The following is a 21,710-nucleotide window of genomic DNA, read 5'->3' as shown; positions in this document are numbered from 1 at the left end:
TTGTTAACAGAACACACCTATTGCCTTGGAAACACCATTAATTAGAGTTGAATGAAATATATAGAACTAGATGCTAAGTATCTTTTTTTTTTTTTAAAAAAAAAAGGTTTAATGACTTTTTGCTTGGACAGCTGTATTCTTTTCTCATTTTCTGTGCCTTTTAATTGAAGTGTGAAAGAAATTAAAAGGATTTCTTAAAAATTAAGATGCATGTTTTGAAAAAGAATACAAACAATGTGTATTATGATTGAAGATTTTTTTATATATATATACACACACACATACACACAGGAGTGCACATCATTCAAACGATTCGTTAGTATTCAGTTAAACAACATGCTCATGGAAACGATGTCATTTGCTCCAAAGGAAACAAAACAAATTAGTGCATTTTTCATATGAAAATGTTTCAGTCGCTAGAGAAAGGTACAGTGGTCACCAGTGCAGCCATTGGTGACTGCTGCCCGAGCCCTGCCTCTGCGGCTGCTGGGCAACGTTGCCCACGCACGGGGCTGTTGGGCTTCCACCCAGCCAGCAAGAAACAGCTTTTGCTCGCTGGTTAGAGCATGCAGATAGGAAGTTTAAGGAATTTACTCACCCCACCTCCCCCTTGGGGAACATTGTGTGTACTTTATGGAATACATTAATTTAATAATACTGTCTCTCTGCAGAGTTCATCCCAGGAAGTGAGAGTCAAGCTTATGGAAAGGAGTTGAAGACTTGCAAAATAAGAATTAAGAAAAATACATGCCAAAAAACCCTATCTGCACAAATACAGGTTGATCTAGAGATTCATGTGTAGATCTGATGATGAACTGCCCATGGTTTTGGGGAGGCTAACTCTTTTGCTTTTGATTGCATTGGAAATCTGAAGTTCATGCTCATGAGAAGTAAAATCAGAGAGCGTGTGTTACTCGGTGTGCCTAAAGATCGCAGAGGCAGCAGCGAAAAGACAAAACTTCTCTTTGAAGCAGTAGCTTCAGCTGTGTCTTATTGTCTACACTGAGAACTGAGAGAAATAGCAGCCAACCTGGGAGAAAATGCCAGCTAAAGGTAAATACTTCTTCAACGAAAATGATGACTGCAGGATATCAGACCCGCTCTATGAGAAGTACCGCTATACAAGCCAGCAGCATCCACTCCTGCTATTGCTGCTCTTCATTGCAATAATCTTCTGGACTACTCTAATTATAATCTTTTTTGTCACTAATGTGAGTATACTTTTTTCTTTGTGTTCAGTGTTTTCAAAGATGATGAGGAATCACTATAACAGCACACAAAACACTTCTGGCTAAATAATTTTTTGAGCCACATGGTATCAAAGTTGCAATGTTGAAAGAAATCAAGTAATTGTGTATGTAATGCTGTGTATGTTTTTGAAGGGACAGGGAAGAGAGGAGACAGTGTTGTCAGACACATGCGTAATTAGTATAAGGATTGTTCTTTCCTTCCTGTATGTTATGAACAAATCATAATCCAGGCTAAATAGTAGCTACAATAGTAAATAAGTAATAAAGGGGCCAACGAAGGAACAAGAGCATGTTAAAATGTCCTGCATTTCTCGTATTTTCTTTTTAGTCATCCAAGAAATGTAAAATAATACAGTGATTCATTGGTTATGAATTCATGAGGTGATTTTTTTTTTAAGGATTTGTAGATATTAATTCCTTTTCCTTTTTTTTGGTAATAAAACCACAACACCAATCTCCCAGTACAACGTGTGATCTGTTGAATGAATAGTCAGAAAAGAGCAGGGATCCTATAGGCATAGGAAAGATGCAGCTTTAAGAATTTTTTGTAGTGTAGCGTAATATGATTTTCTGTAAAGAAATTAGGTGTTCTTCAAGCCAGCCCAGTTGACAGCTGGTAAAAAGGGGAGTTGATTTAAAGATAATGTTCTAAGAAGGTAATAAGGAAGCTGTTACAATCCTTCATTGCCTTCTAACACTGCTTTCGAAATACTGTGCTTCATGATAAAGTGTCTTTAAGTCTCTCTTTAGCAACAAATCTGATCTTACCAATTGCACTTGGTAAGTGCAAGCTTTTATTCTTAAAAAAGGAAAGGCATAGCAACAGTATTTGTATGCTACAAGTCATCTCCTGTAAAACTTAGAAACTAAGAGTTGTTACACTCCTTTTTAGCAAAGCTTGAACTCCTGAAGTGCATTTCTTTGGGTACATCTGCATTGTTCAAAATAGTATAGTTAGAACTTAGCTTAAAAGACAAAATCAGAACCACTAATTTGGGAAATAATAATGGTGGAACTGGGGTAGACTGGGTATCTATAATAGTATTTATTGTATTATCTCTGTATGTGTGAATATCAGAAAGTGTTAATGCTGACACAGCTGGAGTACTTAGGAACTCAGGTTAGCATATTTTAAAGCCATCTAAGCTGTTTCCAGGACAGTATAGATGCATTTTCCATTTTTTCTAAAGGGGACATTTGAACCAAATATAACACTTTGTTTTGCTTTTGCAGGAAGCACGTTATCATCTTGCCTTCATTATTGCAGTATGTGCTGCTCTTGTCATATTTGCAGTCATGTACTTACTTTTATGTATTGGATCCCTATTTCGGAGATGGCTAATGTTATTTGGAGTTATGATTTGGATTTGCTTCCTAATCGTAGGATATGTATCTCTTTTTGAACAAAAAAATTATCAACTATGGGAACAGGTGTGTATATCTTGTTCATTCAGGTACTTACGTGGAACTGGTAGTCAGTATATATGAATATGTTTGTGTGATTTATTTTTTTCTGAATGTTATAACTGCGTAATATTTTTTTCTTGAGATTTAGGTTCACTTTCCTGAATTGGTTTTATTGGTTTATTATAGTCAATTTTAGTTTGTATTCTTTATTATAGTGAAAGTACAGTTTAGTGGAGAAATTGGATAACTGCATAAATCTATGTGGGAATTGCACCTTTAAGTTGTAATTTAATTGTATTTAAGATTTTTACTAAATCTTGATTACTATGAATTAATCTTTAAGAGAATTTTTCATTAATAATACTTGCTTTGTTAATTTATATGGGTCAGAGCGGTGGTCAGTAAATGTATAAAGGACTCTAGAGCTGCTCTAGGGAGCACATTTTCAAATCAGTGGGAGAGGTGAAGTGAACAATAAGAATTAATGACACATCCTGGCATAGCTGGGTGTGGCTGAAGTTCATTGCTTAGTATCTCTGATCAGAAGATGGGTGATTTCATGATGCCAAAAATATCGTAATCTGTAGGAAACTCCTCCTAAGCTCTCATAATGTAAACAGAAGAGGTTTTAATGAAATAAAAATGACTTTTTATCTTGTTTTACTGACTCTTCCCCTTCCCCTCTTTATTTCAAATAAAGAAAGATATAAATTGTCTGTTAACCAAAATCTGATTTGCATTATGGTCTGGATCCAGCACCGTGTATTTACAGTTACTATTCAGTATTTTTTAACTTAAGGAAGAAGCTATTACCTTAGGAAAAAACAAAATTTACTGTTCTTAACTATAAGTACAAGCACGTAACAAAGCAAGAGTTGGTTTTGCTCTTTCAGTGCTGCAAGCCAATGTCTTGTGTTGTTGTCATGTGGTAATAATTCATTAATGTTGATTTAAAGCCTGAAATATAAGGAGACCCTAGATTAGAAAGTAGAATTGAATAGGTTAATTTCAGACTTTTATCTCAAGTTACAAATTTATCACTAATTAAAGCTACTCTTTAAATGCAGGTATGACCTTTGCTTGTCCGTGCTTATAAACTATTACACAGCATTCCGAACATTGTGTGATAGGGGTTGTACATATGACAGAAGATGATTTTTTTCTTTTTTTTTTTTTTAAGTCCAGCTAGAATACTAAAGATGAACATGAAAAGATTACTTTTGTTGAATGAAAACTTTTATTTGCTTGTTTGTTTGTTCATTGTTGTCCCAACCAAGCTATTTATTCTGCCAAACATTTAAGTGCAGTCTGGGCCTTGAGGCTTCCCTGGAGGAACCTCATGTCTGGAACGGCACAAGTTGAGTTGCAATGATGAGATGGAGCTGAGCCAGAAACACTGCAATATTTTCTCTGATCAGTGTTGTTAGTTTCCATACATTTGAACTAAACACTATAACAAATCTATAAATATGGATTTAAGTTTTATCAACCTTCCTTCTGATCCCTAGCAGTTTAGTGGACCGTTGTGCATTTTGTAAAATCTGTGCAGCTAAATATGTAGTTAGTGGCAATAATGAGTATTCTCTTGTGTCAGCACCAGGAAGTATTGGTTGGATTTTGGGGTTTTATCAAATACGGAGTAAACACACACATGTGATCAGGTAATGTTAAAATCAGAATAATAACTTGGAGAAGGTGAGAAATCCGATTCTATTCAATATTGCTATCCTTGCAACACAGTGTTCCTGATACATGATGTACAAAGTGCATCTTCCGCTGAAATAGCTAAAATTAAGGATGAAAGGCAAGGACAACTAAAAAACTTAAAGATGACATGTCATGTAAAACTGTCTTATCTATGAATCTGTAGCTGCTAATTCCCTCAAAGCTTTTAGGACTACCACTGTCCTTATGTTTTTAATTGTGCTTTTGAAATGTCAGTACCTAATTGTTCAGCCTGAAAATGAGCAAGAATCCTGCTACTTTCCTCCTTGTTCTGTAGTGATTTTTGGCAGGCACCTAATAACGTGTATATGTGATTCGATTTTTCCCCCCCACCCCCTTTTTTTCCTCTCTTTCCAAAGGTGCCATTCTTTCTGTTCATAATCTTCACAGTTTATACCATGCTACCCTTTGGGATGAGAGGTGCTGTCATAATTAGTGTTCTTTCTGCTCTCTCCCATATTGTTGTTCTAAGCATTGTGGTAAGCACGACTCCTCAGGAAAATAAGGAATCCATTCTATTTCAGGTAAGGAAATACTACTTGTTTAAGTAATTAAATACCATAGTTGTATTACCATTTGATATTGGCATAACTAGCCTTTTTAGATAAGTTCCAAACTTCCACATGGATGTTCCAAAGTCATGGATTTGGAGCTTGGGCCCAATGTGTTTTGCATGCTTTCCATAAAATTGCAATTATTTTAATCTATAATGCATTTTGATTTTCTGACTTCAGTGGAAGAAGCAGTATTATTTTAATTTTTTAACTAAGTTACTACTCAAAATATGACAAACTTTGTCAGAATCATTCTTCCCAATCTGTGCTGTTTCAGATGGATCAGTCTAACTTCATCTGGCACTGCCTGCAGGGTGGATCAAAAGGACTGTTGCTGTCCTGGGGAGTCAGCAGGGCCTGGGAGTGCTGCTGGGTGCTTTCAGGGTTCCCAACATTTTATTAATAGGGTGTGTTCAAAGGAGCACCCCAGCTCTTTTGATGCAGGTGTGTGTCAGACTTCACACAGCACGCTGATGCATGAGTTTGTAGACTGGTTTCTCCCTAAATCAAACACTGGTGCCTGCAAATAAATGTTAAATGATATAGCAGAATTTTCTGTTTCATTATACTACTGTATGTTTGTACAGGAATGCCCGTGACTGTGAAAGCTTATATTTCCCAGGTACATCCTGACTAAATGCAACACTATGATTTGGTGTGTGACAGGGTAAGAGAAAAAGTGCACGTGGCCTGGGATTGATTGTTTTTAAGGGACTAGTATGTGTATTAGTGAAGTATCAATGACTGTTCTGCAGTAGGTAAATATTTTTTTTTTCTTGTGCAGCTACTGGCCAATGCTGTCATTTTTCTTTGTGGTAACTTGATGGGTGCATTTCACAAACGCCAAATGCAGGTTGCTTCGTGGGATTTGTATAGATACACATTAAAGTGCATTCAGGTCCGAATGAAATTGAAGATTGAAAAGAGGCAACAAGTGAGTGAACTAATTCATGAACTATGAATTGCTTGTTTTCATTTCTAAAGTCTGTATAATTTTATAAGGTTGGTGACTAATGCATGTTGAAAGGCTTGGTCCGATCTTTGTGATACCCACCTAGTGTAAAAAAAAAAAAAAGTTGTGCCAATTGTAACAAAAGAAGGAAGTTAAAGGGAGGAAGCTGTTCTCTGTGGCTTGTCTATAAGAGAATCACAGTATTTGTAACAAGAATGTAATTGCCAGTTATTTTAGTTACCTTTTTCCTGGTATAAAATGTTACTGGGACTGGCCTAAGGTAGCTTAAAAGAACGTGCCTTCAGTGGCTTGAAAAATACTTGTAATTTCAGCAGTTAGTTTCATGCTTCCCTTGGTCACATTTTTTGTTTTGAATTCTAAAGTATTATTTGTTCTTGTATTTTCTTGTCTCACAAACTATTTTTCTTTTGCTAGAAGGAGAAAATTGGAGCCTAAGGGAGAAAAAAATCGTATAATAGATTACTGTATTCAAGTATGACATCGTTTATTGCCATATACTCCAGTGGTATTTAAAGAATAAGCAAGGAACGTGAATTTCTTACTGAGGAAGGATTGTAAAGAAGTATCAAAGCTGAAACTAGGGCACCTTTCCTCTTTTATCCTGGTATAAGTAGGGTTAAGAATGGCAGCTCTGGAAGGCCGATGTGTACCAAGTTCTCTGCCCACCAGTTATTAGATAAAAGGAAGGGGCTGAACAGTGACTGACTTGATCAAATTGAAAAGAAGAAAATGCCACACTGCTAGTGCGATCTGTCCTCTGATGCTAATCTTGTGAGACGAGATGACAAATCTGTATGAAAGTCCTGGCAGAATTTGCCCACGCAGCAGTCAGGGAAGCATCTGATCAGCTTACACAGGCAGTGTGCTCTCATTCTTTGGGTGATGTGGTAACTTGCATGGTGTTTTTTTTTTTATGGTTGCTTGTTTGAAGTGTAGATGTGCTTAAGTCTATGGACAGCTTTCTTTTCATCTGTGTTGTAATTTGTCACACAATTTTGAGTCTACTTTTTGCCACCCACTTTTTCTCTGTGAAAACGATGTGAGAAATGCAGTTCAGGGTTCATCATGGTTTCTTGAAAACTGTGTAATGTGTCAGCCTCAAATGGCCCTGTTTACATTCACTGGGTCTGCTGTCAGTTTAAATTTTTCCCCAAGGTTGACTCTTCTAGTATGAAAATGCTAGAGGAGGGGAAGGAGGTGTTTCTGTTTCTGGGGGCAGTCTCAAACTAACTGCTGTCTATACCTAGTGTAGGCCAGTACTTGATGCTCAAGGACTCCCTCTTCCTACTGTGATCCCAAGGCCTTTCTTTTTGGTGGCAGGCACTGGTTAAGTAACCCTGGCAGCTTACTACCATCTGTATACTGCTGCATTGGGTATTCAGGAAAAGGGCACAAAGATTTGGTTCAAAGGGACAGCATTTTACTCAGTTACACAATATGTTGACCTTGCTGGCGATGTCATCTGAAAAAGTTCCTGCTTGTAGCTGCTCCATGCAACATTTCCTCTTCTGTGGTGACTCTGTCTCTGGGACGCTAGAGCCCCTCCCGGGTTAAAAGTACTCTATCTTTGTCTTCCTTTTCTGCCCAACAACTTAGCAGGGTCATCTTTGAAGAACGGGCTTTTAAGTCAAAGCCAGTGTAAAACAGTGCGCTGAATAGTCAAACAATGTAAGTGGGTTTTGAAGAGTCTGTATTCTTGCTCAGTTGAAAAGACTTTATTTCAGTGGCATCAGTTCCTGTTTTATTTAAGCTATAGCAGCATGTTGTCAACACTTTTGTATCTGCTGATGCTTTTCCAGCATTTGAGAATTCACAAGGGTTTTTAATACTGCATAGATTGTTCGTTATAGAACACAAGCTTTTACAAGAAGCTTTATCAGATGATGCTAACATAACACTGAGATTGGTGGACAAAATAAGTTTTCATTTATCCAGGAACTGTAGTACTGAATTCTGAATTTTTGTGTGTTTCATGGTTACAGAGAGATGTCACACCTAGGTCACAGGGAAGAAAAGAAAAAAATATGCAACACCATTACTTAACTGTAAAATCAGTGATTTTGAGAACAGAAATGTAAAAGTCTTTTCTGGAAAACCTGACATGCATTGAATAAAGGCTTTTTTTTCCCCTTTTTTTTTTTTTTTTTTTTTATTAGTTCCTTCTTACAGTTACTAAAATCCTGCAGTTTCAAATTTACTGTGTTCAGAATTTTGCACCATTATTTTTTTTCCCCTCTCCTTTTAGGAAAATTTGCTTTTATCCATACTGCCAGCTCATATCTCTATGGAAATGAAGTTAGCAATCATAGAGCGACTAAAGGAAACCAATGATAATAGGCAAATGCATGACAACAACTTCCACAGTTTATATGTAAAAAGGCACCAAAACGTTAGGTAAGTTGAAACTCTAGAAGTAATTGTATTCATATAAGCTGATGATTCCTAACAGTGTATATGGTCCAGTGAAATTAAAATTTGGAGGTAGACTTGCAGGCTGAAGTGAGCTTCTTTCCTGTTGTGGGAAGGTAACATGTCTTGAACTGATGTGCTGTCTTCTAAATCAGTTGAGACACTTGAACCCTTTTTTCTGGAGTTGTTTTCCAAAGAGAGATGCTTTCTATTAAATATATTTTAATATTTAAGCTGACTGTGGAATAGACATCTTCATATTTCAATTATGTTGTTTTTTCCTTTTGTTCTTGTCTAGCATTCTTTATGCAGACATTGTAGGATTTACTCGCCTTGCCAGCGACTGTTCTCCTAAGGAACTAGTAGTGATGCTGAATGAACTTTTTGGAAAGTTTGATCAGATTGCAAAGGTAGGTGTTGCAGTTTGTTGTACAGTAGGGATAAAGGCCACCATTGGAAAAAGAAGTCATCTTTTCCTCAAGACATAAGGCAGCTGGTATTAGTGCTTCTGAAGTCAGGAAGGGAAGGCAGCTTTGGCTTTAAGGCTAACTAGCAAAATGACATTAAAACAAAATTTAAAACAAAAATGCGAAATTTAGCAAGTTGTTACTGTAATTCCAATTCTTGAGTCTGGAGGTTTATCCGTATTGTTCAGGGAATTGTCTGATGGCAATAAATGATTGAATAGGGCTGTAAGAGGTACTGTATGCAAGGTCTCTTGAGGGGCTTTGATGTGTGCAGTTAGAAGGATTGTTTGTTGGCTCTACAAATGGAGAACTCTCAGGCACACATTTAAATTCGTAAATTCAGTCATATTGCATCAGACCGAGGAGTTCTTCAGCTCAGGAGTAATAATCAGTAATGGATACTTACAGAAAAGCGTAAGAATAGGAAGTAGATTAAAATGGTCCCTATTAAGACATACCCTCACTACTGACCCTTCGGGCTGGCAGTAGTTCTTACCACTTCCAAGTGCTGCTTGATGTTAATTTCTTTGCAGCTGTAATCAGAAACTCAGTTGTTGAGTTCTCACATTACAGGGACCGTATCACATACGTGCTTGCATGATTGACTCTGTGTGATGGTTTCTGTTAGCCTCTAAAACTGACCCTAATCTTAGATATATGTTCTGTCATATCCATTGATTTTTCTGTTAGTATTATGAGGCAAATACAGCTTTAGGAAAATGAACGCTGCATTTTTGTTGCATCTGATGTGACATCAAAAAAACAAATACCACCCAAATTGTGGTTCTAGAAATTTAGCATTGGTAAAGCATAAATCAAGACTAGTGACTACCTATCAAAACTTCCCATGCTTTAAAGATGTTGGGTTGATTTCATAATTGACTGTATTTGGATATACTGAATGTAAATTAGAAAATTAATGGGACCTGGAAAATCTTGTTTTTGTGAAATTCTAAAAATTCTTCAGAAAAAGTGGGACAACTGTGAAAGTACTAATATAGCAGAGGAGTGAAATTGCTTTAATTAAACCTTTGTGCTTGTCATTGAATAAATTCTTAAATATATCACTGATTAAAACCTAGCTAAAATCCTAGTTAACCTTTTTGACTAAATGACATTGCTAATCTTTGTATTTATATGAATTCAAGTACTGGCAAATACGAGTCTCATACTAATTGTATTGTAATTGTATTGTTGCGAAGCAGCTATTAAGAACACACAGAGTAAGTCATGTCATCTTAGTTGCCATGAACTTTTTATGCCGAAGTAGAAGCTGAGGTTAAAGACATTTGGTCATTTTTTGCAACTGTTCCTCAGGTACAAAAATAGAAAAGATTCTAGATTTTGCGTAATATGTTTTAATTTTTCACCCCTGTCTGCAAATTGCACTATTTAAAAAATGTCTGGATTTAGCGAGTCAAGGTCTTTTGCAACTCTGTGGTTGAGCTGTAAGAAGAGACTCCTGCTTTTTGTGTTATTTTTGTTCTTCTGGGGAGTATTGTCAGTCATCTTTTCCATAATGTAAAAATGTTGTAGGCTCCATTTTACAAAATAAAAGTCGATGGCTAACCTGGACACTGAGCTGGACACTGAAGTCAGACAGCTCTAATCTAGGGCTAGGTTCCCCTACTGATCTCTGAAACTGAAGCACAAGGATATCTAAGCTTGTGACTTGTTGCAATGCTCAGAACCTACTCGATGGCTTAAGAGGGTGGAGAATGATGGATGTTCTCTTAAGGCTTTGACTGATGAGGGAGAACAGCTTAGTTTGGTAAATTGCTGCTGATTTTGGAGTTGATTGGAGAATTGCTGGGCTGTTCCCACAGCAGGGGGGGCTGGGCAGCTGAAGGTGTCAGCTGGCCCAAATTAAGCCATCTCTACTGATAAGTCAAACACTATACAGCCTTGCAGAATAGTGGCTTGCTTGCAACCTCTGTAATTAAAATTACTCAGTAATGTTTTAACAAAAGACAGTATGAGGAGCTCTTTGCTCTTCCCCTTTCCTCTCTCCAGCCAGTCATGCGCAGCAGTATTCTCTGTTGCACAGGTAGGAGAAAGTTTTCTGCTGCCAAATACTGTTGCCTTTTTTTTTTTAATTAGTGATAGCAAACTGTAGTGTGTGCTGGCTTTCTCTTCAGTCATATTTGGAATTAAAAAAAACCCTATTTTGCTTCCGCAAAGCTACAAAGTTGGGCATCTTGATTCCTAACTTCTCCCTAAATTCTTTACAGTTTTTACAACACTGAACAATGTTACTCACGAGGCTGCCATGCAAAAATTGAGGAAAAGGTGAACAAACTGCCTGTAATTCAGGTGTTAATAAAGACGAAGATTAAAAGATAGATAAGTAGATTTCATCCTCTGGATGGTAAATTCTGTGACAGTTTTATTTTTATTTATAGTTTCTCAATTGCATGCGGTTCCAAGAATAAAGTCAGAAACTAGTAAGATGATTAAGTGGTCATTTCTGTTACTCTCTAGTGAGCAACGTCCAGGCATTTGGATGTGGGAAAAGAGAAGTAAGCTTTGCTTCAACAAGGATTGAATGAAGCCTGACTTTCTCAAAATGATATAGACAAGTCCTAGTTTTGGTGTCATTAGCCTACTTGCAGTTCATTTTTTCCTGTTAAATGTGTTTGCTGTAATTTCACAGGAGAATGAATGCATGAGAATAAAAATCCTGGGAGACTGTTACTATTGTGTCTCAGGACTACCTGTGTCCTTACCGGTTCATGCCAGGAACTGTGTTAAAATGGGACTCGACATGTGTGAAGCAATAAAGTAAGTATAGCACAGGTGACTTTTTAATGTCGTGAGGCTATGAAGATATTGAATAAAGTCATTCTTAGTTTTCTTGTCAGCATTCGAAGTGTATATATTAGCTGTGGTTGAATAGCTACGCATTAGGTCATAAGTTTGTCTCTTGTCTTTGCACTAAGTGTATAATGAGACTAAACCTTAACAGATCTCCAGGAGGAGGAGAGAAAATCCAAAGTGTAATTTACGCTCTAATACCCTCCTCCCTTCGTAGGCAGGTGAGAGAAGCCACAGGAGTGGATATCAACATGAGGGTGGGTATTCATTCTGGGAACGTGCTCTGTGGTGTGATTGGCCTCCGGAAGTGGCAGTATGACGTCTGGTCGCATGACGTGTCCCTAGCGAACCGCATGGAGTCCGCGGGCGTACCTGGGTGAGCATTCTCCCTGTCGGTGCTGATTCACTCTGTCATGGCATAATCCTGGTTTATGAGTCTGGAATTTGTAACTGTGCCATGGCACAAATCCTCATAATGGGATGATGAAAACAGGACAAATGTGTACTTACCAGAGATGTAAAATGTTAATATTTTCGGATTCTGTTTTCATAACTATTCTTAGGCAAGTGACTGTTTCTTGACCTTCCCTTCGTTGGAGAAACTTGTGCGCCTTCAGCAGTGCATTATGTTGACTTACTTAATTTATCATGTTGTGCACAGGGATAATGCTATATTTGTAAGTTTAGCTAAAGAATAGATACACTACTTATGTCAACAAGGCAAAGCTACATATTTACCTAGTGTTTCTGTTAATATATTCATCAGTCCCACTTGATTTATATTAGCTCTATACTCACCATCACCACCACCCCCCCCCCTCCCCCGCCCCCAACCACTAACACCACAAATTAAAATGCAGCCTGATGAGGAGCATCCAAGCAAGGAGAGTTTGGAGCTGTTGGTTTTGCATCTTCTCTCTGTGTAGCATTTGTCACAGGCAGAACGGGAAGGAAAGTTGAGTGGTCCTGAGTGGAAGAGCTGAGGCCAAGCAGTAATGTAACTTGCCACGTGCTCCTCAGCAGTGCAGAGGGTTGGGTCTGAGGCTGATATTCATGTTGCCTTTTTTTAAGATGCTCATTGAAAAGAACAAATATAAATATTTTTAAAAAAAACCAGCATTTTGTATTCTCCTCATTTAGGAAAGTGTACTTTTTTTTCTATTTTCTAAGTTGAACGTGGGGATTAGAATTCAGCTAAGAAACTTTTTTTTTGGGGGGGGTAGTCTGCACCAAAAAAGACCATATTAAGGGTTTCTTTTGTTCCATTCCCAAATGAGACCATGATTTTGTAGGTTCTTGGTAGTCTGTGCAAATTAGTACTTATTAATTGAATGGCATTCATGTGGGTATATGTTTAAGCATTAAAGTATTGGTTTCTCTTGGAAAGTGATTCTAACCAGTGACACTATAGGGTTCTTTATTATTTCTATGCCTCAGACAGCTTTTAGGTATTTGCTTGTAACTTAAAAATTAGTTTCTGCAAAGTGATAAGGGAATATGAATATCAAATTACTTTCTTGCATTGGTGACCAAAACAGAAAGAAAACTAATTGTATCTTGGTTAACAGTTGCAATACCATGCAGGTTGAATGTTTTAGTGTGTGGACTCGACATGATTAAACAAGAATACAGAGCTGTAAAGTTTCTTTTGTTGGTAAAGCAAACACCATGACTCTGAATATAGCATGAACACATACTTTTCTTAGTCATGTTTAGGACCATTGCCTAATCTTGAAAACTTTGATTATTCCATTACTTTCTTTGTGCTTATGCTTGATAATCTGTTAAAGAAAGCTGGTTTAGGTTGGCATGCTGACTCTGAAACATTACACTTAATACCTCCTGTATCTATACATGTCTAGCACTCACCTATCGTGTTTCAAAACTAGCCAGAGGAAACCTTCCAACTGTGGAAGACTGAGCCTCACAGGGAGGAAGGGTTTGGATTCATTATGCAAATGTTATGTTTTATTTGTTTTCTGCTCTGCGGAAAAATGATGTGTCTGAGATTCCCCATTCTGATGTTAGCTAGTACAGCTTCTTTGGAAGCAGAAGTTTTGTCATTAGGAGCAGTTTGAGGTTTTTATTTAAAATAGGAAGTATATATATTTTGGGTTTCTGTAAATGAAGGAATTCTAAAGACTTTTGGAAGGATGCAAGAAAACTTCTAGCTTTATAAATATTTTATTTCCATTGACAGAGTATCCTTGTACGTCGTCTTTCTGATTTTAAAAATTATTTGCATTCCTAACAATGTAATACACTAGTAAAGCAGAAAGGACTAACATAAAACCAAAAATAAAAATGCATTTATGACCAATTCTCTCTAATACGTAATATGCCTGAAAGATCAGAGTATGTTATTCTCAGGCCTGTTAGCATAGGAAACTGAGTGCAGTATGTTAGGTATTCTGTACTAGCATGGTAAGTGCAATAACCCATGTTACAGCTTGCCTTTGAGAGGCAGCTTTAGCAGTAGCAGCTTTCGGTTATGTGCTGATCCTTGAGTCCAGTAAGCATTAGTAACTGCTGAGACATCATTGGCATCATAATTTAAATGGAAAGAAGTTTGCAGTAAGATCTGAACTGTACTGCGGCAGTGTGTGATTTGGGGAAGAGGGGAGAGGAAGCTTGGTAAAATGGAAAATGGTGGATAGTGAACAAATGTACTGCCTTTTGAGATAAGTGGAAAACCACAGAAAACTTGCTGCAGTACATGACTGTGTTTTAAGGCTCAGTTAATACAGGCATTGCCCAGTATGCCTCAGTCTCTATGGGAGAAAATGATGTTTTAGAGCAAGCTTTAAAATTTCAGATTTGAAAGTTCACCTCTATTGCAAAACTGCATAATCAAGGTAACAATGAAAAAAACAGTTTTTTGAGACAATTACCAGTAAACAAACAAAAACATGCATCCTCTATATTCCAAAACTCTTACCTTTTGGCTCCAAATGTATTGAGGAATTTTCTGTTCTTCCTTGTGGGAAGCCACAGCCAGTGGTCTCCAGGTCTTGGCTAAATTCTCTTCAAGCAAACCTACATGCAGCATAAGGAAGTAGAGGCGGATGGGACAGTGATCCTCTTGCTCTCTGTAGTTAGGCAGGAGTGCTGCACACTGTCAGCTTCCATTCTGGAAATGTTCTATTCCCAGCTCTGTGCTGACCAATTGTAGGATCGACAGCACAGTGTTTAACCCCTCTGTGCCAAAGAAAAGTGAGAAAAGCTAGGGGAGGATGAACAACAAGAAAGTAGAATATAAGAAAAGAAATGCTATTTTATGAACACACTCAAGTCTCCTGTTGAGGAATTCTATGGAAAGATATTACTCGTAATTTATATGGAAATACGTGATTCGGGATACTGAACTACAGGTTTAAGGGAAAGTGTGAATGGGTACAGAAAAATACTAGCTGCTCCCTTTAGAAATGTGTTGCTGTTGTTGCAGTGTTATGCCCTCCTCTGTTTCAGTCAGAGAAGACAGACTTTCAGAATTACCCTCCTAGCTGACAAAAAACCTTTTCCAGCTTTTTTGTTCAGACTTTGTAACCATCTCCTCCCTTCCTCATGCATTTCTAGCATGAGGCAATTCTTGCTTATGTTTTGTTTGTGAGCTTTCCTTGCAGCTCTTGCCATCTGAAACAATCTGCCTGCGAGTGTTGTCAGTCATCAGATCTCCTTTGATCACATTTCCTCTTGTTTCTTATATACGTCTGCTTATTTCAATTTAATTTTATACTGAAACTGTCTCATTCTGGGAAGTGGTTTTTAGCATACTTGCTATGAAAGATGTGCAACAAAGGGCTGCAGTAAAGGATTGGAAATACAGTTTTAAGTACTGGCAGGATTTTGCAGTTGGCTGCCAAAGCACAAGATGGCTGAAAAGCAAAAATGTCAGCAGTGGCTATTGAAATGTAAATGAAATGCTTAATGTGACCTTTCTGTAAGCGTTTGGGTCTCTTGTTCTTTCTCCCCTTCTCAGCCGTGTACACATCACTGAAGCAACATTAAATCACCTAGGCAAAGCTTATGAAGTAGAAGAAGGGAATGGACACCTGAGGGATCCTTACCTTGAATCCATGAATATCAAAACCTACTTAGTCGTCGATCCAAGGGTATGTGTATGTTTTTAAACGTGTATATTTATTCGAATATGTACATACATTTTAAGTACATAGGTGTCTGTGGTGCATACACCTTTTTTTATTCAGGGACAGAATTAAAATACAGTATGAGTCATCTGAGTAGCTTGGATTTGGGACCTCAGATCTGAAAGCACATCCTACTGTTTTATGACATGTCTGTTAGATTGAAGGTAATGTGTTATGCTGAAATCTTTTATGTGGTCCACTTAGAGTAAAAACTGATATTTGACTATGTATTTGCATGAAGTGTGTGTCTCACAAATCCAGGTCAAAAGCTGGGATGAAGTAATGAAAGAATACCTCTGCTATGTGGCCACTTTCAGATAAAATATTCCCTGTAAAATAGCTTCTGACATCTTCTTACTCACTATCTTAGATGTGAGATTCACCTGGTTTTCAAGGTGTAAAGTTAGCAGCTGTTGGTTGCCCATTTAGAACCTAGTAAGTGCAAACACCTGGAGTATTGCTATTTTGAATCAGCTTGTGGTTGATGAGTAAAATATTTCAAAAGAAAGAAGAATGAAAATGACAAACTTCTTTCCTTCATGATCTTTACAGGAAGGAACACTGTAGAGCCACTTTTAATGAGCAAGAACTCAATCTTTGTTGCATGTTTTATATACTCAACACTGCAACCCCCCCTACATGTGCACAGTGAACATTCTCAGAATGAGGATCTAAGTCTATCAAAATGGTCCCTGCTCACTGAAGATACCTGAGAAATGTTAGAGAATAACCAGTCATTGCTGTATCGGTTTATTCTGTAGTTTTAGCTTCCTTATAGACCCACAAGGGTATTACTGTATATCCTGTATATGCTGCCTGACTCTTCACCTGTGACACAGGTATATAATCTAATGTTGAGTCTGTAATTTGTGGGATCTTCTCGTAACCACTGTTTTGATACGCCCTAGCTCAGGAATTGGGAATCTTTTTCCCCTGCTACTGTGCTGACTGCAAGGAAATTCTATCCATCTATAAGATCCTGCGATCTCTTGCATCATCGTAAATTTACCCAGGAAGTTTGAATGTTGCAGTGTTACAAGCAAAGGCTTGTAAAGGCAGCTGAAGCAAAGTCATTATGTCATGATTTGCTTTAGCTCACAGTAATTAAATGAGATAAAGGAATTGAGATTGGCTGATGCATTGCTGGTATGTGTTTAGAGTCCTACTAAACAGCTCGATTGTATAGTCCTAAACTACTCAAGTACACAGAGCTTTGTTTCTTTGTAATTTGTATCACTTCCTGTTTTCTAAACGAGTGGTTTTTTTCTGTTAGTCCAAACAATGCGTATCAAATAATCATCTCCCTAAAACAAGAGTTAATGATGGGCTGAAGATGCGAGCATCTGTTCGGATGACACGTTATTTAGAGTCCTGGGGAGCAGCCAGGCCCTTTGCCCACCTGAACCACAGGGAAAGTGTGAGCAGTGACTCTTCAAGTTCACAGGGAAGGCGAAGAAAGGTGAGGTGTGAAGCAGTGATTGTCATTCTGCAATTGCAAACTGCTCCTTGTGTCTGTGGTGTGAAACTCAAAACCTGACATGGTTGTTGTGGCTGAATTTCTGCTTTTACTCTTGGTGTTAAATGCGTACACAGAACTAAGAAGGTATCTGTGCAACAACTATTTCTGTCAGAACTTAGCAGTATTCAAACTCTGCCAATCTCTAGCAGGCTATACTCATAGTAAACCTTCAAAGTGAAACTTTGAAACTGTCTTATTTTTCCTGACATTTTTCCATCTTGAGGTTCTGCTCACTACATGTGGTTTTGGAAAAAAGATTATTTATTCCAGACTCCAGATACACTCAACATTTACTTAAAATGTATAGAAAATAAACAGTCCCACCACATGCTCTACCTGCAACAGGATTTTATCAGTAAAGAATTTTAAAGATTAAGAATTCTTAAGATTTTTAAGATCTTAAAATTTAAGGAAAATAATTTTTCCTTCCACCTGCCCTTCCTGGAAGCTGAAAGGAGGAGATGTGCATGCTTTTAGGTGTGCTCCTGGAGGCACAGCAAGGCTGTATTACTGGCTGTGGACAGATAGCTGTAGTAAATTTGAAATTAAGTATCCATCCATTCAGGTTTGTGGAGTGGTTTCCAGTCTACTTGCCTCTGCTGACACTAATTATTACAGTGTGTGGAGAAAAATAAGAGGGAAGATCTGTTAAATTTTTTTCTAACAGTTTTTTTTTTGGTCAGAAAACACTCACTTGTTAAAAAGCAACCCTTTCCAGCAATATTTTCTGCTTTGTAAGCTTTTCTGTTTGAGAATGGTTCTTGATTTTTATTTGTGAAGAAAAATGTTTTTGGCAGCTTCCTGAAGTTTATTTCCAGCAGTTGTTTGCCATTTATTGAGTGTGTAACTTACTCTTAATTCCTTATTTGATTTAGGAAATACCTTTGTGTTCCACTGGGCGCCAGAGAACTTCCGATAGGTTTGTCAAGTACTCTCTTTTTTTAAAATATGCGATCCTGTGCTCCTCTTGCGGTTCAGTGTACTGTAAGCATGTGATCTTTCAGTTGATTAATCACTGTGTGTATGGTATTCCTGCATTAGAAAAGTTAAGCTAAATCTTTGGCCTTTAAAAAACTTCTCAATTCACGTTTGTTATTGTTAGCATACTCTAAAAGGAGCTTACCCCCCTTTGTCTTAACTGGCCTCTCACTCATTCAGGTTGGGTTTTGGTTTATGGGCTTGTTGTGGTTTAACCCGGCAGGCAGCTAAACACCGCACAGCCATTTGCTCACTCCCCCAGTGGGTGGGGGGAGAGAATCGGGGAAAAAAAAAAAAAGTAAAATTTGTGAGTTGAGATAAAGACAGTTTAAAAGGATGGAAAAGGAAGGGAAATTAATAATGATAATAATAATGTACAAAACGAGTGATGCACAATGCAATTGCTCACCACCTGCTGACCGATGCCCAGCCAGTCCCTGAGCAGCGATCGCTGCCCCCCCGCCCACTCCCCCCAGTTTCTATACTGAGCATGACGTCATATGGTATGGAATAGCCCTCTGGCCAGTTTGGGTCAGCTGTCCTGGCTGTGCCCCCTCCCAGCGTCTTGTGCACCTGGCAGAGCATGGGAAGCTGAAAAGTCCTTGACTAGCGTAAGCAGTACTTAGCAACAACTAAAACATCAGTGTGTTATCAGCATTCTTCTCATCCTAAATCCAAAACACAGCACTATGCCTGCTACTAGGAAGCAAATTAACTCTATCCCAGTTGAAACCAGGACAGGGCTGTACCAGGATGGAAGGGAGTAGGGAAGTAAGAGACCGAAAGAGCAGTGGAAAACAAATCAAAACGCCTCATATATAGTATACATGTATATGTTGTAACCGCTTGTGCTACCTCAGCTCTTAGTTTTCTTCCTCATAGATGCTACATTTGTTTGTAAACATTATAGTACAAAATAAATACAGTTTAACATAAATATATAAGTAAATATATGTTATATTTTACAAGATACGTCTTTGGTTAGTAGTATTAATGTAGGCCACTGTAGTGTAATAAAAAATTGGCACTATATGTAGAAATGCTTACAGTGGTACCTGTAACACAGAGTTAAGTAAGTAGATGATTTTTCACTTGTGAAACATTCTCTTAGTTTATCAAAATACTGTCTTGAAAAATGCATGATTTGAGTAACTAGAGAGTATGGATGTCTATGTCTATCAGTTTGGAGCATTCTTGTTTAACTTTTCCCTGGTAGCTTACCCCACTTGTGTACTGAGAAAGTATGGTCCTCTGCAGCCATTAATTGTTTCTGAATAGCATTTGTGACATGGACTTAATTTTGTTCTCAGAAATTCATCTCAGAAGGGACGGATGGAGGAAGATATTTATGATGAAATGATGTCAACCATTGAGGGCCTCAATTCAACTAAGTATGCAGTATTTTATGTTTTTCTTCATCTTTTCTTTGAGAATAATCTGCATTCTCAATGTTAAGTCTAGATACAAAATTTACTTCTCAGAAATGAAAAGTTACCAGGATTTTTGTCTTGCCTTTTTTTGGTCTTTGTTAATTTTTCACTTATTTTATTTCCTTTTTGGTTTTAATTTGAATATAATGAGAGTATTACTGCATTATTATAGCAAGAAGCCAATGGTTAGTCTAGCTGTACAATGTGGTATATATAGTACTATGAAATAGCAAAATTATTACTTTGTTTCTTATGACTGTCCAAAGTAATGAGCCGAACTGCAGTGTATGATGGGATAGAAAGTTAATGTTTGTGTTCTGTTTATTAAAATAAGAAGTGTCAGGAAATGGGGTGCGGTCCTGAATAAAACCTATGTATGAAGTCAAAACACAGTTTTGGAGGTGGTAATAAAATTGCTTTAGTGTCTGGTTCACTGAAGGTAAACGGTCTATCAGTAGTACATGGTGCATTTGGCACTATATTTTTCATTTAAAAGTAGACAAGCACAGGCAATGTTGTTGGTTGTTGGTTTTTTTTTTTTTTAATTTAAAATACAGTATTTAAATTCCTATCAAATATAAAATAGTGAATTTGAGAAGAAAACTTCTTTCTTTTGTCTAAATTATAACAAGGCTGTTATCACTGTACCCCAACGATTCCTAATAGGGGCCTGATATTATTTAGGGGAAGTTTTTGGAGGCTCTGGGCCATCTCTGACATCTGCTGTTATACTCTTCTATTTGTGAACCTTAGGGAAGGTCTGGGGTTACATTTTGCATGTAACTGGCAGATGCTGCTGTCTGTGAGAGTGTTCTGGATGTGCCCGTCAGCTACATAAAAACGTAACTGCTCAAGTTATGCTACGAAACATAAAGCCTGTCAAATGTGTGTAAAACGGTGGCACTCTCACCCTGTATACTGTGAAGTCTCAACTACAGCGATGCTTTTGCATACTCTCCTTAGCCCATTGTGTACATTTTGTAACGTGTGTCTCTTTGAATGCAGTCCGTGGTGTGGCAAATCGGATGATTTCTGTGGATTTTCACTGATTTTTGCAGAACCCGGTCTTGAAAAAGAGGTTGGTAAGAGCAAAGTAATCCTTTTTGGTCTTTGATTTGCACTTCAGAGAAGCATAAGAATATACTTGAAACTGTCTGTTTTCATTCTGAAACTGGATTCTGGAGGTGACTGCGCATCCAAAGAGATTTTTGGTAACTAATGGAAAGAAGATCTCATGATTCATTTGAGTTGGTCATTCTTCCTTGGGAATGCTAATTCTGTAGATTAAAGGAGATTGTCTCTAATCTGTGGTTAAATTCTTGCCACAAGGGAGTTAGTAGGAGTTGTGCAACTTCACTATATGACAAACTTCTCTCAAAAGTAATGAGATTTTAAAAAAAAAAAAAAAAAGTTTTTCTACATCCATAATGAAAATACTTTGCTTTCTATGGTTGTTCCATTGCAAGTATAATACTATTATTTGTTATGTACAGTGTACTTTTTCTGTTTGAATAACTGTTGCTAAATTTGCTGTGGTGTACTGTATGTATTTACTGGTATGTGTGTGCATATATACACTTTAGGTTTACTTCTGTGTATATCCTTTTTTCAATGAAGGTTTTGACTATGTGCATCTGTGAAGTGCTGATTTATAGACTTGGTGGATTTCCCTCTAGGTTTGAAATTATCCTTTGGACTGGGCTGTTTTTCTTGACAGATGTTCAAGTGAATTTTATTTGGTGGTTTGCTTTTGTTGTCTTTTAGTTCTATGTATCTTTTTAATAGTACAGTATAAATTTGCATATATATGTCATCACAAAAATGTAATAGACTTTAAAAAAACCCTGGAATTTATCCTTAAGATTGATTATAATCTGTGTTTCAGTATCGCAGCATTCCTATTCTAAAACTGAAGAGTTACTTCGCATGTGCCAGTTCTGTGTTCCTCTGTATATTTCTGATACAGATGTTTATAATGCCAAAGTAAGTGCCAGTATTTTAATAATTTATAACTCAAATTAACCAATAGCTAAAGT

General features: G+C 37.4%; 1 protein-coding gene across 1 annotated transcript in view; it reads left to right on the top strand.

The window, feature by feature from the left end:
• The first annotated feature begins 970 nt into the window (after positions 1 to 970).
• The window catches only part of ADCY7 (adenylate cyclase 7), a 34,116-nt gene continuing 13,376 nt past the window's right edge, over positions 971 to 21,710 (top strand). Inside the window, exons 1-14 of the mRNA XM_075715125.1 lie at positions 971 to 1,211; positions 2,484 to 2,681; positions 4,742 to 4,906; positions 5,721 to 5,870; positions 8,155 to 8,303; positions 8,617 to 8,728; positions 11,439 to 11,566; positions 11,817 to 11,975; positions 15,579 to 15,711; positions 17,021 to 17,206; positions 18,142 to 18,185; positions 19,555 to 19,635; positions 20,680 to 20,752; positions 21,560 to 21,657. Coding sequence (XP_075571240.1) covers positions 1,041 to 1,211; positions 2,484 to 2,681; positions 4,742 to 4,906; positions 5,721 to 5,870; positions 8,155 to 8,303; positions 8,617 to 8,728; positions 11,439 to 11,566; positions 11,817 to 11,975; positions 15,579 to 15,711; positions 17,021 to 17,206; positions 18,142 to 18,185; positions 19,555 to 19,635; positions 20,680 to 20,752; positions 21,560 to 21,657 — 1,847 coding nt within the window. The 5' untranslated portion in view covers positions 971 to 1,040. The remainder of the gene's footprint in view (positions 1,212 to 2,483; positions 2,682 to 4,741; positions 4,907 to 5,720; positions 5,871 to 8,154; positions 8,304 to 8,616; positions 8,729 to 11,438; positions 11,567 to 11,816; positions 11,976 to 15,578; positions 15,712 to 17,020; positions 17,207 to 18,141; positions 18,186 to 19,554; positions 19,636 to 20,679; positions 20,753 to 21,559; positions 21,658 to 21,710) is intronic.

This window comes from Pelecanus crispus, chromosome 8, assembly GCF_030463565.1.
Source record: "Pelecanus crispus isolate bPelCri1 chromosome 8, bPelCri1.pri, whole genome shotgun sequence".
Classification (NCBI taxonomy): Eukaryota; Metazoa; Chordata; class Aves; order Pelecaniformes; family Pelecanidae; genus Pelecanus; species Pelecanus crispus.
Note: the sequence above shows the minus strand (reverse complement) of the source record. Positions and strands in the feature narration are given on the sequence as shown.